Consider the following 17,570-nt stretch of genomic DNA (forward strand, 5'->3'; position numbering starts at 1 on the left):
TAGGGCTATATAGCTCAGTTGGTTGAGCACTGACATGTTTGTTCATAAGTTATAGAGACCACCAACATTAGGGCTGTATAACTCAGTTGGTTGAGCACTGACATGTTTGTTCATAAGTTATAGAGACCACCAACATTAGGGCTATATAACTCAGTTGGTTAAGCACTGTCATGTTTGTTCATAAGTTATAGAGACCACCAACATTAGGGCTGTATAACTCAGTTGGTTGAGCACTGACATGTTTGTTAATAAGTTATAGAGACCACCAACATTAGGGCTATATAACTCAGTTGGTTGAGCACTGACATGTTTGTTCATAAGTTATAGAGACCACCAACATTAGGGCTATATAACTCAGTTGGTTGAGCACTGACATGTTTGTTAATAAGTTATAGAGACCACCAACATTAGGGCTAGATAGCTCAGTTGGTTTAGCACTGACATGTTTGTTCATAAGTTATAGAGACCACCAACATTAGGGCTATATAACTCAGTTGGTTGAGCACTGACATGTTTGTTAATAAGTTATAGAGACCACCAACATTAGGGCTAGATAACTCAGTTGGTTGAGCACCGACATGTTTGTTCATAAGTTATAGAGACCACCAACAAGTCCTGCTATAAACAATTTATCTTCTTTTCACCTCTATATTATGATGATGATTAATATTATAACACTGTGTTATAAAAAAAGTGTTGTGTCTACCTTGTTTCTCAGCTATTCTTGAAAGTCATTGGAAGAAGATCAACTTCTGGATAACCATGGACGAGAAGAAGCAGTGTCACCATGGCAAGGAATGGAACAAACAGCAACCACTGTAGCTCATCTATAAGATTTACATGGAAACTGAAGAAGAAAAATGAAGTGTAGTTATTATCCGCAAGGTATAGCCACGTTGTTCTTGTTGGTGCAGTCATGGAGGAATTCCTCCATGATTCATCCAAATCATCTAGTTTTAAATCTTTAAATTGAAACAGGTAAAAGTCTCACTTGCATGGTGTTTAAAGCAATGTTTATCTTGCATTCACCAATTATTCATACTCTTAAGTCATTGGATTCCAATAAAACTCAACTTCTTATGTAAAAGGGGCTCAATGATCAACAGCCTGTGAGCAGACATAATCTACTTATTACAATTATGCTTTCATAACCACTCACTGCCAAAACAAATGGATATAGTTCTGCTATGGTCTTTTAATGCAATCGCTGCATCCATTAATAACTATGAAATGTAGCCCTATATAGGACTCTTCCTCTGTACACGGATACAGAGTCCTAACTATTAAGGCCCATTTCTGGGGCGGAAAAATTTCGAAGCTTCATAACTCAAATCTTACCTGCAACAAGCCACTAATTTCAACAGATTCACATTCCATGGCGGCATACATTTTCCTGCGGTGGGTTTTGGTCCTCATATATTCCTCATAAATCTGTCATTTTCGAAAAAATAGTGCAGCTCCCAACGTTAAAAAAATTCCTGTTTTGATCGTTTTCTCACGCTGTTGTCTGTTGCCGTGCGTACGTGTATACTTTCGCGTACAGACGCATGATGCAAGACGCAAGAATTCTTGGTCACCGTATCTTGACTGCACCGCGCTAACACGCAACCAAAACGCAAGATTTGCGCATCGTGCGTTTTGTCTTGCGTAAACACGGCAGACTGTGAGAATATGAACAAAAATTTGAATTTCTTAACGTTGGGAGCTGCATTATTTCATGAAAATGACAGATTTGTGAAGAATATATGACGACCAAAATCCACCCAGAAAAATATATGATGCCATTGGTTTGCGATAACACCAGGTGTGTATCTACATGCCAGGTAAACTGTCATTCTTTATTCTACTACTGCAGAGTAGTTTTATTGGATGTTCGGGAAACTTTTAGTTCTGAAAAGAACTGTCCTGCTTTTGTAGTTAAAAACAGGACAGTCAACATGATAAATATTTGTGTTTATGGTTTATGGTGAGACCTGGTACTAGTTAAACCCCAAGATGGCGTGCAGACCACAGTGGTTGCTTAACTTTTTTTAAAGACTCAACCAGGTGGACAAGATTTGTCAACAGGTCAAGAGTTTTAAGCTTTCTTTCAATATAATTAATGGTATGGGACTTGGTTATTTAAAGGATTTGGGTACTTTTTCAAAATGTCCACAGATTCACATTAAACTTACATGTACAAGGTATGAAGATAATGAAAGTAGAAAGCTTCACTTCAAATATTACTTACTGAGGTGCTGTAGTTTTCGAGAAATGATTAAAACAATGTCATGAAAATACGTTTTTACATGCTTAAAATAATTTTCGTCTCATGATTTGTGAGACGAACATTATTTTCATGACATTGTCTTACTCATTTCCTAAAAACTACAGCACCTCTGCACGTATATTTTCAGGGAAGCTTTCTACTATCATTATCTTCAAACTGTGTAAGTTTGGTGTGAATCTGTGGACATTGTGTTTTTTGTCCTACAAAAAGTACATAGACCCTTTAAGCCATGATGTGTTTTGAAGTAATGAACTAGCAACATAGCACATGGTTGCTAAATATGTGACTCATCATAATGCTCACCATACCAAGTAATACAATTTATAACACCCAATACAGGATATAATATATTTGTTAATAATAGTAATAACAACTGCATTCTTCTTAAAGTTGCTTCAGCAGCCAGTATCTGGTCCTAAGAGCATCCATCACTACTAAAAACAACAGGTTTTCTGTGAGCCAAAATGCTCCACCTGAATCTTTCACAATCTTGTTCTTCTGCTCATGAGCTTGATCATAGGGACCACAGAGAATAATTGTTAGTGGTCTTGGAAAGGACAAAGTAAAAAACTTCTCAAACTCATCATTGATAAGGCAAGGAGTTCATCTCTGATGCGCACAGCAGGCATCTTCCGTGAGTAGTTTACATGGTTCAAGGCAAAGACCAGCAGTGTGAGTTCCTGCGAGACAATCAACATACAGAAAGAGGCCCCTTTCTCTCTGTGAGCTCCGATGAAGAAGAGAATGAGGGTTTCGTATCTCATGGTCGGGTCTTAGTACACGAAAGTAGGATTACTCTTCTGCATATTATTGTTCTTCAAGCTGTGGCAGACTATTTATCTTTGGGGCCCTCACTGAGCATGAAACCTTCACCATATGTGCAGAGACATGAGAGTGATGGCTTGCCTACCAAGTTGGTGTGTGGGATGCCTTCACTAGATACAAGTCAGCCACACCAGGTAATCCTACCTCTTAGAAGAATGCTGTCCGGTCCAGACAGAAACTTCTGGCCGAGACATCCCCAAGATTATTCCAGACTGCCTTTTCTGTTTGCAGACCACCTACATTTACATGTAGCAAATGCTTACACTCACAGTGAGTGTTTGGTCATTTCTATGTACAGACTTTGCTAGGGTGAACGCATGTTGTCAAAGTAATGACTGGATTTGTCATGGATTCAGAAATTTGACAGTTTGTCTCTCAACATCCATGCTTGATCATAGCAGGAGACGGGACTTCTCAAAGAATAGAGGAGAGTTCTTTTGTTTTTTGAATGCTTTACCCATCTAAGCACCTCTCGACTGGAAACACAACACGTACAATCTAGCACCGTCTTTAAGGTTATGGCTGGTACATTATAGGTGTAGCAGGGAAAGAGTGTGCTTTTCCTTTCCAGAAAGATGGTATAACTGATAATATACCGTATGTTTTTTATTAGACTTAACAATCCCCCATAAAGTGTCTTTTACACTGGTCTAAAGTCTCTGTGGTGTGAGATAGTACTGTTTGTTTGCCTCAAAATTGTGTTTTTTTAACTAGATATTCAGATGATTCATATTGGTTTATAATTCACATCCAACCAGAGGTCTCCCCCCCCCAAAAAAAAACCCCAAAACCCAAAAAAAACAACTAGAAATTTAGAGTTTGTTTTAAAACAAACTCTAGGTGTATGGTTTCCGGTAGTAAAAACCTGGTGTAAAAAAATATTCCACCTTGCTTTGTTCTCAAGATTTGAACTCAAGTTTCACCTTAGTCGAACATTGGTTTGGCATACACACAGCTTTGAAAAGTGCACCTTTAAAGCAATACCACCTGACACATGATGACCTCATCAAGCTAAGACTGCACGGATACGTTGCTAATATGAAGGAGATTATGTAAACCAATTTTGAAACAATTGTCATAAACTCTGACACAAACATCTAGTAAAAGTGTATTTTTAGATGTTTATAATCTGGCGCTAGAGGGCGCACTTATTTTTGGTTACGTCATCAGTAGTGTTTTTTTAAACCAGACCTTTGCCAGACTTGTATGCTGTGATGGTAAAGCAACAAAGGATGTATATTTCAACCTAAAAGCCCGTAAATAACGCCCTTTCAAATCATTTTTACAGTCATTTCCGGTTTGAAAAGGTCAAAAGGTCAAAAAAAATTCGCCAACATGTCCATTTTTGTTAAGTACGTAAAGCCCTTTCATATGATGTATAGATTGTCAAAATGGCTGATGTGATTGAGGAAAAATGAACTAACGAAAAATTTACGACTGAAGAATAGACTAACTAACCGAAAGGCAAATGTACCTGACATTATGTTGAAAACGCCTCAAACGCAGACTAAAACGATCAACACGTGGCGCAGAGCGTGACTATGCTCCTCAATGCACCGCATATTTACACGAGGTGACCGCAATGCACCGCATACTTACACATGGTGACAAAGTACATGTACATGTAATTGTAATCTTTACGCGCAATCAATGGGGGAATTTTGTAGTTCTTTATACTTGAATTTTAGAATTTTCAACCTCGATTTTGAACCGGAAGACAAGATCAAAATGGGGTCATGTCTGCGAGGCGTTTCCGATGACCTTTCTGATGATGTGTCGATTGTAGGAATCCATCATGTAGATCAAAAGTTATGATTTTTTGAAACAATAAACTTTGAGTTTTCATAACTCAAGAATTGATGACGTCATCATGACGTTACTACACATTTTTCTTCTCCTAATAAATATCTAACTATGTGCGAAGTTTCAAGTTTATACGAGTTTGGGAAAGTTGTTTCGGTTAGCGGACAAGGGACGCTGAGAAGAAGAAGAAGAAGAAGAAGAAGAAGAAGAAGTATGAAGAAAAAGAAGGCAAAAAAAAACGAACAAAAATAAGAGGTGTTCCGGGCCGTTGCCCCGAACACCTAAAAAAAAACATTCAAAAAAAGGTGATACTGTATGTTGTTTTATGTAGGTGGCATTTTGAAATTTTGTGATATCCATCAAAACAATTACAAATTCTGGAGGGCTCCTCAGCTAATATTAATTAGTTGAACCTTAGGAAGCCCTGTGCCAAAAATGGTGCTTTTGTGCACCTTGTAATGATAACCTTGATATTTTACACTAAGCCACCTGACGTTATAAAGCATTTTGAGAAATATTTCACTTCAAAGTAATGTTGTTATGTAAAATTAATGCCTCGAAATTCAAATCTGAGAATTGTGTATTCCTAATTATGGATTTTCTTCCTGTGTTGACATAATTAGCTCAGGATTTGGGATGATACCTCACAAATGTGAACATTTTCAGACGAGAATGTATTGTATACATGTACATCTACATAGGATTAAGACAATTGACCATTGACCAGTTCCAAAAGCCATCAAAGGCATACTTTGCATTCAACTCCATGTAGGTGCTTGATCTTTTTCAAGGGTTAAGTCTACTGTATATACTTTCTCATAACATGCCCATAAGGCTCTAAATATCTAATTTTATACTATTTATGAAATTCAAGGTAAGGCATTACTTGAACTCTGATAACTATGAAGGACATACTCTGAGTTAATTGGAAAAAATGGAGCAATTATGACAATATGTATTCCAAAAGAAATTGCTTTTGTTGTGAGGTCGTTCATTGAGTCACGGTTAGCTACATCTCATTTGCCAGTATTGATTTATTCCCTGGTAATATTTCCAATGTCAGGAGCATGCTTCAGCGATTTGCTAATTTCATCCCTGAACAAACAAGACAATGGAACACCACAATGGCACCACAATAATGAGACTCCAATATCATCAATAACAGGACCAAGGTTATTGTCTGAAGTTACTTTCTCTTTCTCTCTTGAAATAAATCTTTTAGTCTAGAAAAGAAATAATTCAAGGTTTGAAATTGGAAATTTGTTTTCTCATACTTGCGATTAATTAAACCTTTTAGTTTTTTAAGAAGGGAATCAATGTGTGGTAGAAAGGTTTTCATTTAGTTGTTTAAACCTGCCGAGGCCTAGTTTGTGATAATTTAACCAAGACGAAGTCGAGACAAAGCACCATTTTTGGCACAGGGCTTCCTAAGGTTCAACTAATTAATATTAGCTGAGGAGCCCTCCGGAATTTGTAATTTTTTTAATGTAAATCACAAAATGGCCACCTACATATCACCTTTTTTTTTTATCAAGAACCAGGCCTTGGCGGGTTTAAACCACTAGTTGAAAACCGATTCAACATACTTTGATTCCCATTCATAAATACTTTTTCAGTCAAAAGACATCAACACTTTTGGGTCAAAAAGTAACATAAATGCAAAAATTATAATGGTTCAATAATTTCTTTCAACACAACACCCCTCCAGCTATGAAGTGGTAAGGCATCGGGTAAACAACTCCCTACAAGGAGATTGCTGTGCGCATCGTGCGTATCGCGTGATGTGATACAACTGTTCCAGCTGTCGCTTTCGACCAATAGGAATGAAGAAACTGTCTTATAAGCACAGGTTCAAGCTCGCGTGTCACGCCCATGTTTCAACACTTTTTACTGGTGTTATATCATCCGTTCAAACACCCCCACATGATGTCCTCTCGACCAATCAGAATGGATAAATTGTCTTAGGTATTTGGGTCTGTCCACACTAATGGGACCATTTGATGTGACTTTTTTTTATAAATGGGTGACAAAAATAAACAAGAAGAGTTTTGTCAAGCTTGTTTCCCATGCACATTCCAAATCACTTCAAGGTTTTTGTTTGCAAAGAGCAAGACACATTTATCTGTATTTTAGCAATAACTGGGGATCATCTTCAAGATGATTATGTTTGTAACAGGGGAATGTTGGACAGACATTTCGCACATAAATGGTGAGAAAGGCATAATAATATAAACAGATTGCCAAAAATGTTGTCCCCTACAATGCTGTCCCTGCAAAGAATGTTTCCAGACAAAACCAAGACATCTGCGTGAGTACTCAAGAAACTACAGAGAATTATCTTGAAGATATTAGGTTTGTAACATGGACAGACATTTGTCACAATATGTCTGTCCATGTTAAAAACAAACATTCATACCAGCTGAAAAACCTCAAGGTACTCTTGGTTTTTACAGATCACCATAAAAATAGGGGCAATGGGTCTAACTTAATTAACCTTTGAGTAAATCAATTAATTAATTATTTGTGTCGTCCATTTCTAGTCAATTCCAATACAAAATGTCTGTCCTCGTTACAAACAATGTGTCTTAAAGAAAACTGTGTAACTTCTTAAATAATAAGACATTTGTTATACTGTTTGGTAAGCACACTCACTATCAGCAGAGAATTGTACAAAACAAAATACAGGGGAAAATGTTGTATTTTGTGTACCCTCCCAGTCACAGTCCAAAAAGTTATCTTTTGGAACCAAAAAGACCCATTAGTGTGGACAGACCCATTTATGAATATATTTTATGACATTAGATTTTTTACAGCTACCTGGATTAGTCTGCATGATTACAACCTAAATTCTTTGCAATGAAATTGTATGTAGAATAATTATGGCTTGATAGGGCAGTCCCAATTGGTTCAGTTTAGGATGCTAGAAACTGCCAAAAGGTACGCATAATTTTCATACCCTTTTCTATGAGAACATGGTTATAATCTGCTTTGACATCATACACATTGGAGACACATTTGACTAGACATTTTTTGTTGGCGTACTTTAGCCTCCATATCATCAAACTCCTCAAAATCTGACGCCCTATTTTTGACAAGATAAAGGTTGTGCATTATTAATAATAACAATAATAATAAAGAATATTTATAGGGCGGCAAAATCCACCAAAATGAGGTGCTCAAGGCGCACAGGAGGGGGAACCACACACAGCAAGGAAAATAAGACAAACAGACCAATTACACATAGGCGAGATTAAACAGTGTGGTTTTCAAATCAACATAACCTTGAAAGTATTGAGATTAGAAATATTGCCGATCTGAAGAGGAAAGTCATTCCAGAGTGTGGGTCCAGCATGGGAAAATGACCTATCGCCCCATGACTTGCTACTCTTAGTGACCTGTAGCATGCATGTATTGGAAGATCGCACAGGAGTATAAGCTTTTACCAAAGAAATGTTGTATATAGGAGCAGAACCATTAATGCAATGAAAGATAAGCAACAGAAGTTTGAAAGTAATACGAGATTCGACTGGTAGCCAGTATAGTGACTTCAGAACCGGTGTGATGTAAGTGTGCTTCCTGGTAAGAGTGACAATGCGAGCAGCTGCGTTTTGTAATTTTTGTAGTTTAGAAAGTTGAGTTTGGGGTAAGTGAAAAAGAAGACTATTACCGAAATCCAGTCAAGAAGAAATGAGAGCATGGACTATTTTCTCAGTGGCTGGATGTGTCAGGTATTTGCGAATCAGGCCAACATTTCTCAACTGGTAACAAACATATTTACACACATTGGATACATGAGCTGACATAGATATTGTACAATCGAAAGTTATACCAAGATTTCTGCAAGAATGAGAGAGGAATCACAGAATCAGCAATCTTGAAAGAAGTAACATTGATCTTATCTAATTGAACCTTAGAACCAAATAATAGAAACTCAGACTTAGCACAATTCAATTTAAGAGAGTACGCACTCAACCAGCTACAAATATCCTCCACACAAGATTCAAGATTGTGAATGGAACATACATGTAGTGCCTTACTTTGACTTGGGGAAAAGAAACGTATAACTGAATGTCATCTGCGTAACAATGATATTTGACAGAGTGTAGTTGAAGAATGCTCTTTAGACCGCTGAGATATATGGAAAAAAATGTAGGACCACCGACAGACCCCTGCGGAACACCACAAGTTACAGGCATAGAATCAGATTTACAATCATTAATACATACAATCTGAGAACGATTACTTATATATGACTCAAACCATTTCTATGCCTGTCCAGTAATGCCAAGTGATTGAAGAGTATGAAGTAAGATCTTATGGTTCACCGTATCGAAAGCGGAAGAAAGGTCCAGAAGTAGCAAAGCAGTAATATTTCCACCATCCATCTCATTGAGTATAAAATGGTCAGAGACATTAACAACGAGAATCTTAACGCTATGGACGGAAGGCAGACTGACGGTTATCGAAAAGGTCATTACCAAGAAGATATTCAGAGACTCTAGAAAATACAACCTGCTCAATTATCTTAGACAAGTATGGAAGATTTGACACCGGTCGATAATTGTTGAGAACTTCAGGATCAAGGGAAGTCTTCTTCAGGAGATGATGGATGTGAGCAATTTTTAATGACACAGGAACAATGGCTTGATCAATGCTCAAGTTGACAATACTCGCAATTATTGGTGCAAAAGTAGTGGAATACTCTTTGAGCAATGTTCTTGGGATTGGGTCCAGTTCACAAGACTTTGCGGGAGTTTGACGTAGGAGACGCTCGATCTCATCTGCCGTAGTAGGTCTGAGAGTATCCAGGATGGCTGAAGTCCTGGGGGCTGGTAACATTGACTCATCAGGATGAAGGCTACTGCAGATGCGATCAATCTTGGATTGGAAGAACTGGCTGAAACACTTAGCAAGTGATTCACTGCTGGTGTGAGTGGGTAGTGGAGATGGTTGTTTTCGGTGAAGAAGACGATTGTAAATAAACGTTTGGAATTGCTCCCACAATCACCTATGACACCTACGTAGTAAGAACACTTGGCTTTGTGCACAAGTGCATTGACGACGGACTTTTGAGCACAATATAACTGCCGGTGAATCTCTAATCTATTGGAGCGCCATCTTCATTCGAGACATCTGCGCTTCTGTTTTGCAATGGTGATGTTCTTGTTATACATGTACCAAGGGCTGTCATGACGTTCCTTAACATGTCGGGACGTTGCAGGTGCATGAGAATCAAGAAGGATGTGTGCTTGAGAGTTGTACTGGGCGACAGCATCGTTGACATTATCCATCGTAGATGGTGTTATGCTTTGCATGGCATTCCTGGCAAATGAGACTCTGTCAACAGCTTTGATGTTTCGTACAACTACTCTTTTACCGTTATGATGAGGCTTAGTAAGGTGGAGTTTGCAGGTAATGGCAGAGTGATCAGATATTCCAGGTATAACTTGAACATCTGAATAAAGCTGGTTGTCAAAGTTAAGAACAATGAAGACATCAAGGATGTGGCCTTTAGCGTGGGTAGGCATTGTGACTTCCTGTGAAAGACCATGGCTGGTTAGCAGGTCATTGAACTTCAGGGTATTAGGTGATGAAAGATTATCCAGATGTATGTTGAAATCACCAGTGATAACAAGAGGTGAGGGTTTGAACATTCTGTTGTCAAGCATTGAAGAGAATTCATCAACCAACATGGAGAATGATGAATGACTCCTCGGAGGTCTATATATGACAGTGATGTCCACACTGGTGCTGTCGGACGTAAAGGTAGCTGATATCATCTCAAAACTCTCAAAAGCATCAAAGGTGTGAATATTCACCTTGAGGTCGTTGTGAAATAGGAAACCGACGCCACCACCGTGCCCAGTAGCTCTAGTTTGGTGCTTGAAGGTAAATCCTTCCGGAAGGAAATCGGCAATCACCGCTTCATCGTTAGGAGTCAGCCATGTTTCGCAGACACAAACAACGTCCAAATGGTGGTCGAGGACGAAGTCCTGGAATTCGGTGGATTTATTGCGAAGAGAACGGGCGTTAAGCATACATAACTAAAGATTTTATTGTTTCAACATCTCCAGGGTTTAATGCGAGTCGAGTGTTGCCACGGCCAGGATTGCCGTTGTGAAGTGAAAGACTGTCATATGTGATGCGTCTATTCTGCTGAGTAAAAATCTTTTTTGGTGAACCATCCTGGAAACCAGTTGGTCCAGGATTTGGGCTGACATCCCCACATCCAATCAGTAATAGTTGAAAGGTGGCGTTGGAGTTTGAATAGTAAAGAAGATTTGCCTGAGCGCCTAACTGAGTGCCTAACAGCGGCCACTCAAATCAGCTCTGTATTTGTATGCTAATTTCTTAGTATATTGCTCATTTTGTGTTCTTATTCTTATACAACTGGATTTGTTACTACACCTGAAATCTACAGGACTTTTTCTGTGTATCCTGGAGTCATCTGAATTGTGAAAATAGTGATTTTGTGTTGGAATTTTTGTTGAAATTTCTGGTGTACAAAAAGCTATCTCACTTTTTGGTGGCTGCCTGTGCAGTCATCCACCTAGTCCATGGACATTGTTCGCCCATCTGGGGACAATGGAGGTAAGTATCCTTTTGATTCTCTCCCTGCTTGCTAGACCATTGTACTGTACTGACTCATCTGTGGTCAGCTTTGTTCCATCAGCATCAATTGTGCTTAGTGCTTGCGTTCTACCAAAGACACAGCTAGGACTCATCCACCATCGAAGATATCTGAAATGCCCTGTTTCTTACTATGACAACTCCCCAGCCACTTTTCATCTGGAAATTGTGATCTTTGGTGACATTGCTGTAAATCCCGGCCCTGAAGCTGAAAATAACTCAAACTCAGCAGAAGCTAGTCCAAACTCTGCAAATTCCTACTCACGAAACAGGCTTCTCAGTCTCCGTTATGCTCCATCCACACGTGCTTCAACTCTACTGCCTTCCTGTATGTTAACATTGCAGAACCTTGGCCTTTTTGTAAATCCCAGCACTGTTTACCGACCTACACATCGTGAGAAAAAAGGTGGTCGCCAGAGAAATGTTCATAAACCCCCTATACCAGAAGTTTCACTCCCATCTGTTCCATCACCAGTGACGCCAGCCAACTCTCAACTAAGCCTTTGTGTTCTGAACACACAGTCCATCTGTAACAAGTATGACGATTTTGCTGATTTTGTTCTGGGAAAAGATCTTGACCTTGTTGCCGTTTCAGAAACATGGCTGAGACCAGATGACAACTTGACAAGTCGTCAGTGTACCCTTGCTGGCTACTACTTTCATCACATCCCAAGACCTCACAAGACCGGTGGAGGAGTTGCAATACCGTACAGATCTACTTTATCTGTCTCTGTGAAAAGTAATGACGTCCAATACAGAATCTCTTCATGCTGAGGTTTCCGGAAACTCTAAATCTGTTCGCCTTGTCATTGTGTACAGACCTGAAAGAGATTCAAATAGCCAACATGTGACTTTCTCAAATTTTCTTAGGGAGTTTGAGAATTTGATTTTGGAATATCTCCTTCATCCATCGGAAATCATCATCACCGGTGACTTTAACATGCATGTTGATGACATCCACAACAATGCAAACCAGTTTAAGCATCTACTTCAGGCTTTTGGTCTCACCCAGCATATCAAGAATATCGCAACCAATGTAAAGTAGTCAGGAATTTGATCAACCAGGCAAAGATTACCCATTGTTTATCTCAGGTACAAGATTCCTCAGGAGATCAAAAGAAGCTCTTCAAGATAATAGGTAAGTTGTTGCTCAAACCCAAAACCCCTGTCCTTCCATCCACTTACAATGATCAGGACTTGGCAAATGAATTCCAGAAATTCTTTGTCACCAAGATTTCAGAAATCCGCTCATCATTTTCATCAGTCCCTTACAACGTGCTGCAGACATTGCCACAACTTCAACCAGAGTGTAGACTACCTGTGTTTGAGCCTGCCACTGTTGCTGAGATTCAAAGGGTTATAATGAAATCTCCTTCAAAATCCTGCGAGCTGGATCCAGTGTCAACATCCATGATGAAGCAAAACATTGATATATTTGTACCCTACATCACTAATCTTGTCAACGAATCTCTCAGTTCCGGTTGTTTCCCCGATAGCCTCAAAGTTTCCTACATCAGGCCGCTCATCAAAAAACCACACCTGGACAAGGAGGTATTCAAAAACTACAGACCAGTTGCAAACTTAAAATATCTTGGAAAAGTCATCGAACGAGTAGTCTCATCACACATTTCTGATCACATTCACGCTTTCAACCTGTCTGACATGTTCCAGTCAGCATACAAGCCTTTCCATGGGACAGAAGCTGCACTAGTCCGTGTGAGCAACGATATTCTTTCTGCAATGGACAATGGTAACTTTACAGCACTGGTCCTGCTAGACTTGAGTGCTGCTTTTGACACTGTTGATCACAACATCCTTCTCTCTCGGCTCCAGAATCACCTTGGCATAGAGGACACGGCCCTAGCATGGTGCAAATCGTATCTCTACAATAGAACTCAGCATGTTTGTATTGGCACCGCGGTATCCGACCCTGTTGTTTTGAACTACTCTGTGCCACAGGGGTCGGTCCTGGGCCCGCAGTGGTTTACACTGTACACTTTGCCGATTCGTGACATCATCCTGAAATTTAATCTGAATTACCATGTCTATGCAGACGACACTCAGCTATACATCACGTTTAAATCTTCTCAAGAAAATGCCAATGCATCTATTGCAAGACTTGAGAAATGCATCCAAGAGATTCGACGTTGGACCCAACAAAACTTCCTGAAGTTGAATGATGATAAGACAGAGTTCCTTCTATTTGGGTCACGTCAACAGTTAACAAAGGTTTCAGTGCCATACATTTCCATCGGTGATGCTCAGATAGCTCCCTCGCTGCAAGCTCGGAACTTAGGGGTTATTTTTGATTCATTAATGACACTTCAAACTGTTAGTTTATCATCATATCACATCAGGAATATAGGTAAGATTCGCAAGTACTTGGACAAAAGTGCCACTGATAAGGTCATTCACGCATTTGTTACTTCTCGTCTTGACAACGCCAATGCTCTTCTCTACAGTCTTCCTAACAACCAGATTTCCCGTCTTCAACGCCTCCAAAATACTGCTGCCCGCATTGTGACAATGTCTAAGAAATCCTGTTCCATCACCCCCATTCTGAAAAAACTACACTGGCTCCCTATCTCTCACCGAATCATCTTCAAGCTGATGCTCATTGTCCACAAAGCACTTAATGGCAAGGCTCCCCTTTATATTTCTGAACTTCTCCAAGTTTACACTCCATCAAGAAATCTTCGATCAAGTTCCATGCTTCTTCTCATTGAACCCAAGTCTCAACACTCATGGGGAGACAGGTCTTTTTCTTCAGCTGCGCCACGCATCTGGAACTCTCTACCACTTAATCTTAGAACTTGTCTTTGTACCATAACATTCAAATCTCTTCTCAAAACTTATCTTATGTCACAGGTTTTCAAGGACTAATTTTTGTTGTGTCTGTTTTTCTTTGTTTTGTTTTTGTTTTGTTTTGTTTTGTTTGTTGTTGGTTTTACTGCCAGCAGGGTGGATACGTGCGCATTACAAGTCTTATTATTATTATTATTATAGTATAGAATGCGAGGTCCAGAGTATTTTCTTACAAAATGGTGCTGGCTGGTTTGTCTACAAGATTCATGATGCTGAGTAAGGCAAGCTCCTTTGCTCAGCAGAACTATAGAGACAAACAGGGCAAGCTTGACCAGTTTCATTGTTGGTGAAGATGTCTATTGTTTACAGTCAATTGTATTCCCTACACACCCCAGCGAGCAGGCTGCAGTGCTATAACAACATGGAGTATTATAGTCACCTTTATGTAGTATATGAACCACAATATGTCAATATTTCTGTTTCAGGTAAGACATCACACCAGGCACAAATTAGGCTGTGACAGTAGTCCAGTAGCTTCCACAAACTTATTCCAGTATTTTGAAGATGCAATTGCACAGTAAAGAGACAAAAAACTAAAAAAAGTTAAGAGCTGTGTGGGAGGGCGACCTGTAGGTGCACACTTCCTCAGATTATTTGCATTAAAAACATTTTTTATTATTTATTAATCAGTGTTTTTACATGAGTAACAAATTTCCCAAATTTGCAACCACGGTCGCCAAAAGATAACTATAATATTGCAAGAGAAATGTCTGCAAGCTTTTTTGGAATAACAGAAGATTAGAATGCAAATGCTGCGTTGCATCTGTCCATTCTACAATGTTGTTCTTTAACATGTTTAAGCAAAGATTATATAAGCCATTTGGCGTATTCAACTATGCGTGTGGTTTGCTTTGAGATGATGACAACTGCATTGTGTTTTTGTTGTATGGTTTAAATGATAAACTTATCATCGATTCAAAGTAAAACTTTATCTAAACCAAAATTCAAACAAACTGCTAGAATGTGTGATAACACAGGGGTTTAAGTTATAAAAAAATAAAGGATTGAGAAATGTATGATGTCATGGTGACCAATGATAATAAATACATGGTTAAATAAAGAATAGAAGGTGATTAAGTGGTGGGGCTCTCTAAAAAGCAAACCTTCTCGAGTAGAGAACCCCATTACATGCGTAGCTTACAGATAATAATTGAATTATATTATTAGTTTTAGTTTGTATACTACAAGCTAAATGAAAACAACAATAATACAAAAACAAGTACTAGATCAATAATACAAGGATGTAGGCCTATACTGCACAGCAGTAAAGTATTGGTCAAGAAGTTCAATCAGAAGAGGGACTGTAGCAAATAATATCAGACAAGGATGTAGGCCTATACTGCACAGCAGTAAAGTATTGGTCAAGAAGTTCAATCAGCAGAGGGAATGTAGCAAATAATATCAGACAAGGATGTACGCCTATACTGCACGGCAGTAAAGTATTGGTCAAGAAGTTCAATCAGAAGAGGGACTGTAGCAAATAATATCAGACAAGGATGTAGGCCTATACTGCACAGCAGTAAAGTATTGGTCAAGAAGTTCAATCAGCAGAGGGACTGTAGCAAATAATATCAGACAAGGATGTAGGCCTATACTGTACGGCAGTAATGTATTGGTCAAAAAGTTCAATCAGCAGAGGGAATGTAGCAAATAATATCAGACAAGGATGTACGCCTATACTGTACGGCAGTAAAGTATTGGTCAAGAAGTTCAATCAGCAGAGGGAATGTAGCAAACAATATCAGACAAGGATGTAGGCCTATACTGTACGGCAGTAAAGTATTGGTCAAGAAGTTCAATCAGCAGAGGGAATGTAGCAAACAATATCAGACAAGGATGTAGGCCTATACTGTACGGCAGTAAAGTATTGGTCAAGAAGTTCAATAAGCAGAGGGAATGTAGCAAATAATATCAGACAAGGATGTAGGCCTATACTGTACGGCAGTAAAGTATTGGTCAAGAAGTTCAATCAGCAGAGGGAATGTAGCAAATAATATCAGACAAGGATGTAGGCCTATACTGCACAGCAGTAAAGTATTGGTCAAGAAGTTCAATCAGCAGAGGGAATGTAGCAAATAATATCAGACAAGGATGTAGGCCTATACTGTACGGCAGTAAAGTATTGGTCAAGAAGTTCAATCAGCAGAGGGAATGTATATAGAAGAGTTTGCGGTAACACCATGTAATAAACAATCTCTAAATGAGTTGGGGTGGTTCTGAAAAGAACCGTTGGGTTAACTCGACGTTTCGATCAGTATGCTCTGATCATCTTCTGGAGAAAGAGGGAATGTAGCAAATAATATCAGACAAGGATGTAGGCCTATACTGTACAGCAGTAAAGTATTGGTCAAGAAGTTCAATCAGCAGAGGGAATCTAGCAAATAATATAATATACTTTGGAATGAAAATTTAAATCAAGTCAGCTCTTAGTATCATTATTTCAAGTTAAGGAAATGAAACTTCTAACTTGAGGGCGTTAATACATGTTATAACACACCTCTTGCTTGTTCTGTATTCTGGTTGGCTGAAACAGGGTCACGTGGGATGAACTAATACACTGTAATATAGTCTAGTGATCGCGTGCATGTTCTTGCGGGAACTAGTTCCCAAGCGGACACTAGTCTTTGAAAATAGGGCCCGGTTACAGCGCCCTCTCTTGACCTGAACCATGAACAGCAACTACAAAACCTCCTTTCTTTTCCAGATTTCTGTTCTTTTTTCACATTTAACATGTTTAAGACTGTGTTATAAAACACGACTGGCATAATTCAGTAACTAGTGTACGTCTATTCCCCTTGGGCCTGTGAGTGACCAGAAGAGGGGCTTATTTCTCTCGGCCGAACCTGGTCACTCAAAGTCACGAGGGGGAATAGACGTACACTAGTTACTATGCAAGTCAATAAGTGTATAATAATCAACAGAAACTTTAGAATCTACTTATAATTCTGTACAAAGAAATCATATCCAAATTCTTTATTATTTTGTTGTAGACACAATTAAATTCAAACTTTTATTCTTCACTTGAACTTTTGGTTTGAACCAGATGGAAGGTTCATCTTCTGCTTATGTGCGAGTATAAAACAGGATAATTGTAATGATCTGCAATGTCACAAAGACTTTGAATTTATGTCATTCTATTGAAAAACAATGCAAGTTCACCTTGGTTCTTAAAGGGACA

The 17,570-nt window shown here is 38.9% G+C and overlaps 1 protein-coding gene across 2 annotated transcripts in view; it reads right to left on the reverse strand.

The window, feature by feature from the left end:
* Nucleotides 1–17,570, reverse strand: part of LOC139939169 (uncharacterized) — a 51,199-nt gene continuing 33,629 nt past the window's right edge. For both annotated transcript variants that reach the window (XM_071934950.1, XM_071934943.1), the window contains exon 12: nucleotides 1–847. In XM_071934950.1, the coding sequence (XP_071791051.1) occupies nucleotides 715–847 (133 nt within the window). In that variant the 3' untranslated portion in view covers nucleotides 1–714. The remainder of the gene's footprint in view (nucleotides 848–17,570) is intronic.

This window comes from Asterias amurensis, chromosome 1 (assembly GCF_032118995.1).
Source record: "Asterias amurensis chromosome 1, ASM3211899v1".
In the NCBI taxonomy this organism is placed as follows: Eukaryota; Metazoa; Echinodermata; class Asteroidea; order Forcipulatida; family Asteriidae; genus Asterias; species Asterias amurensis.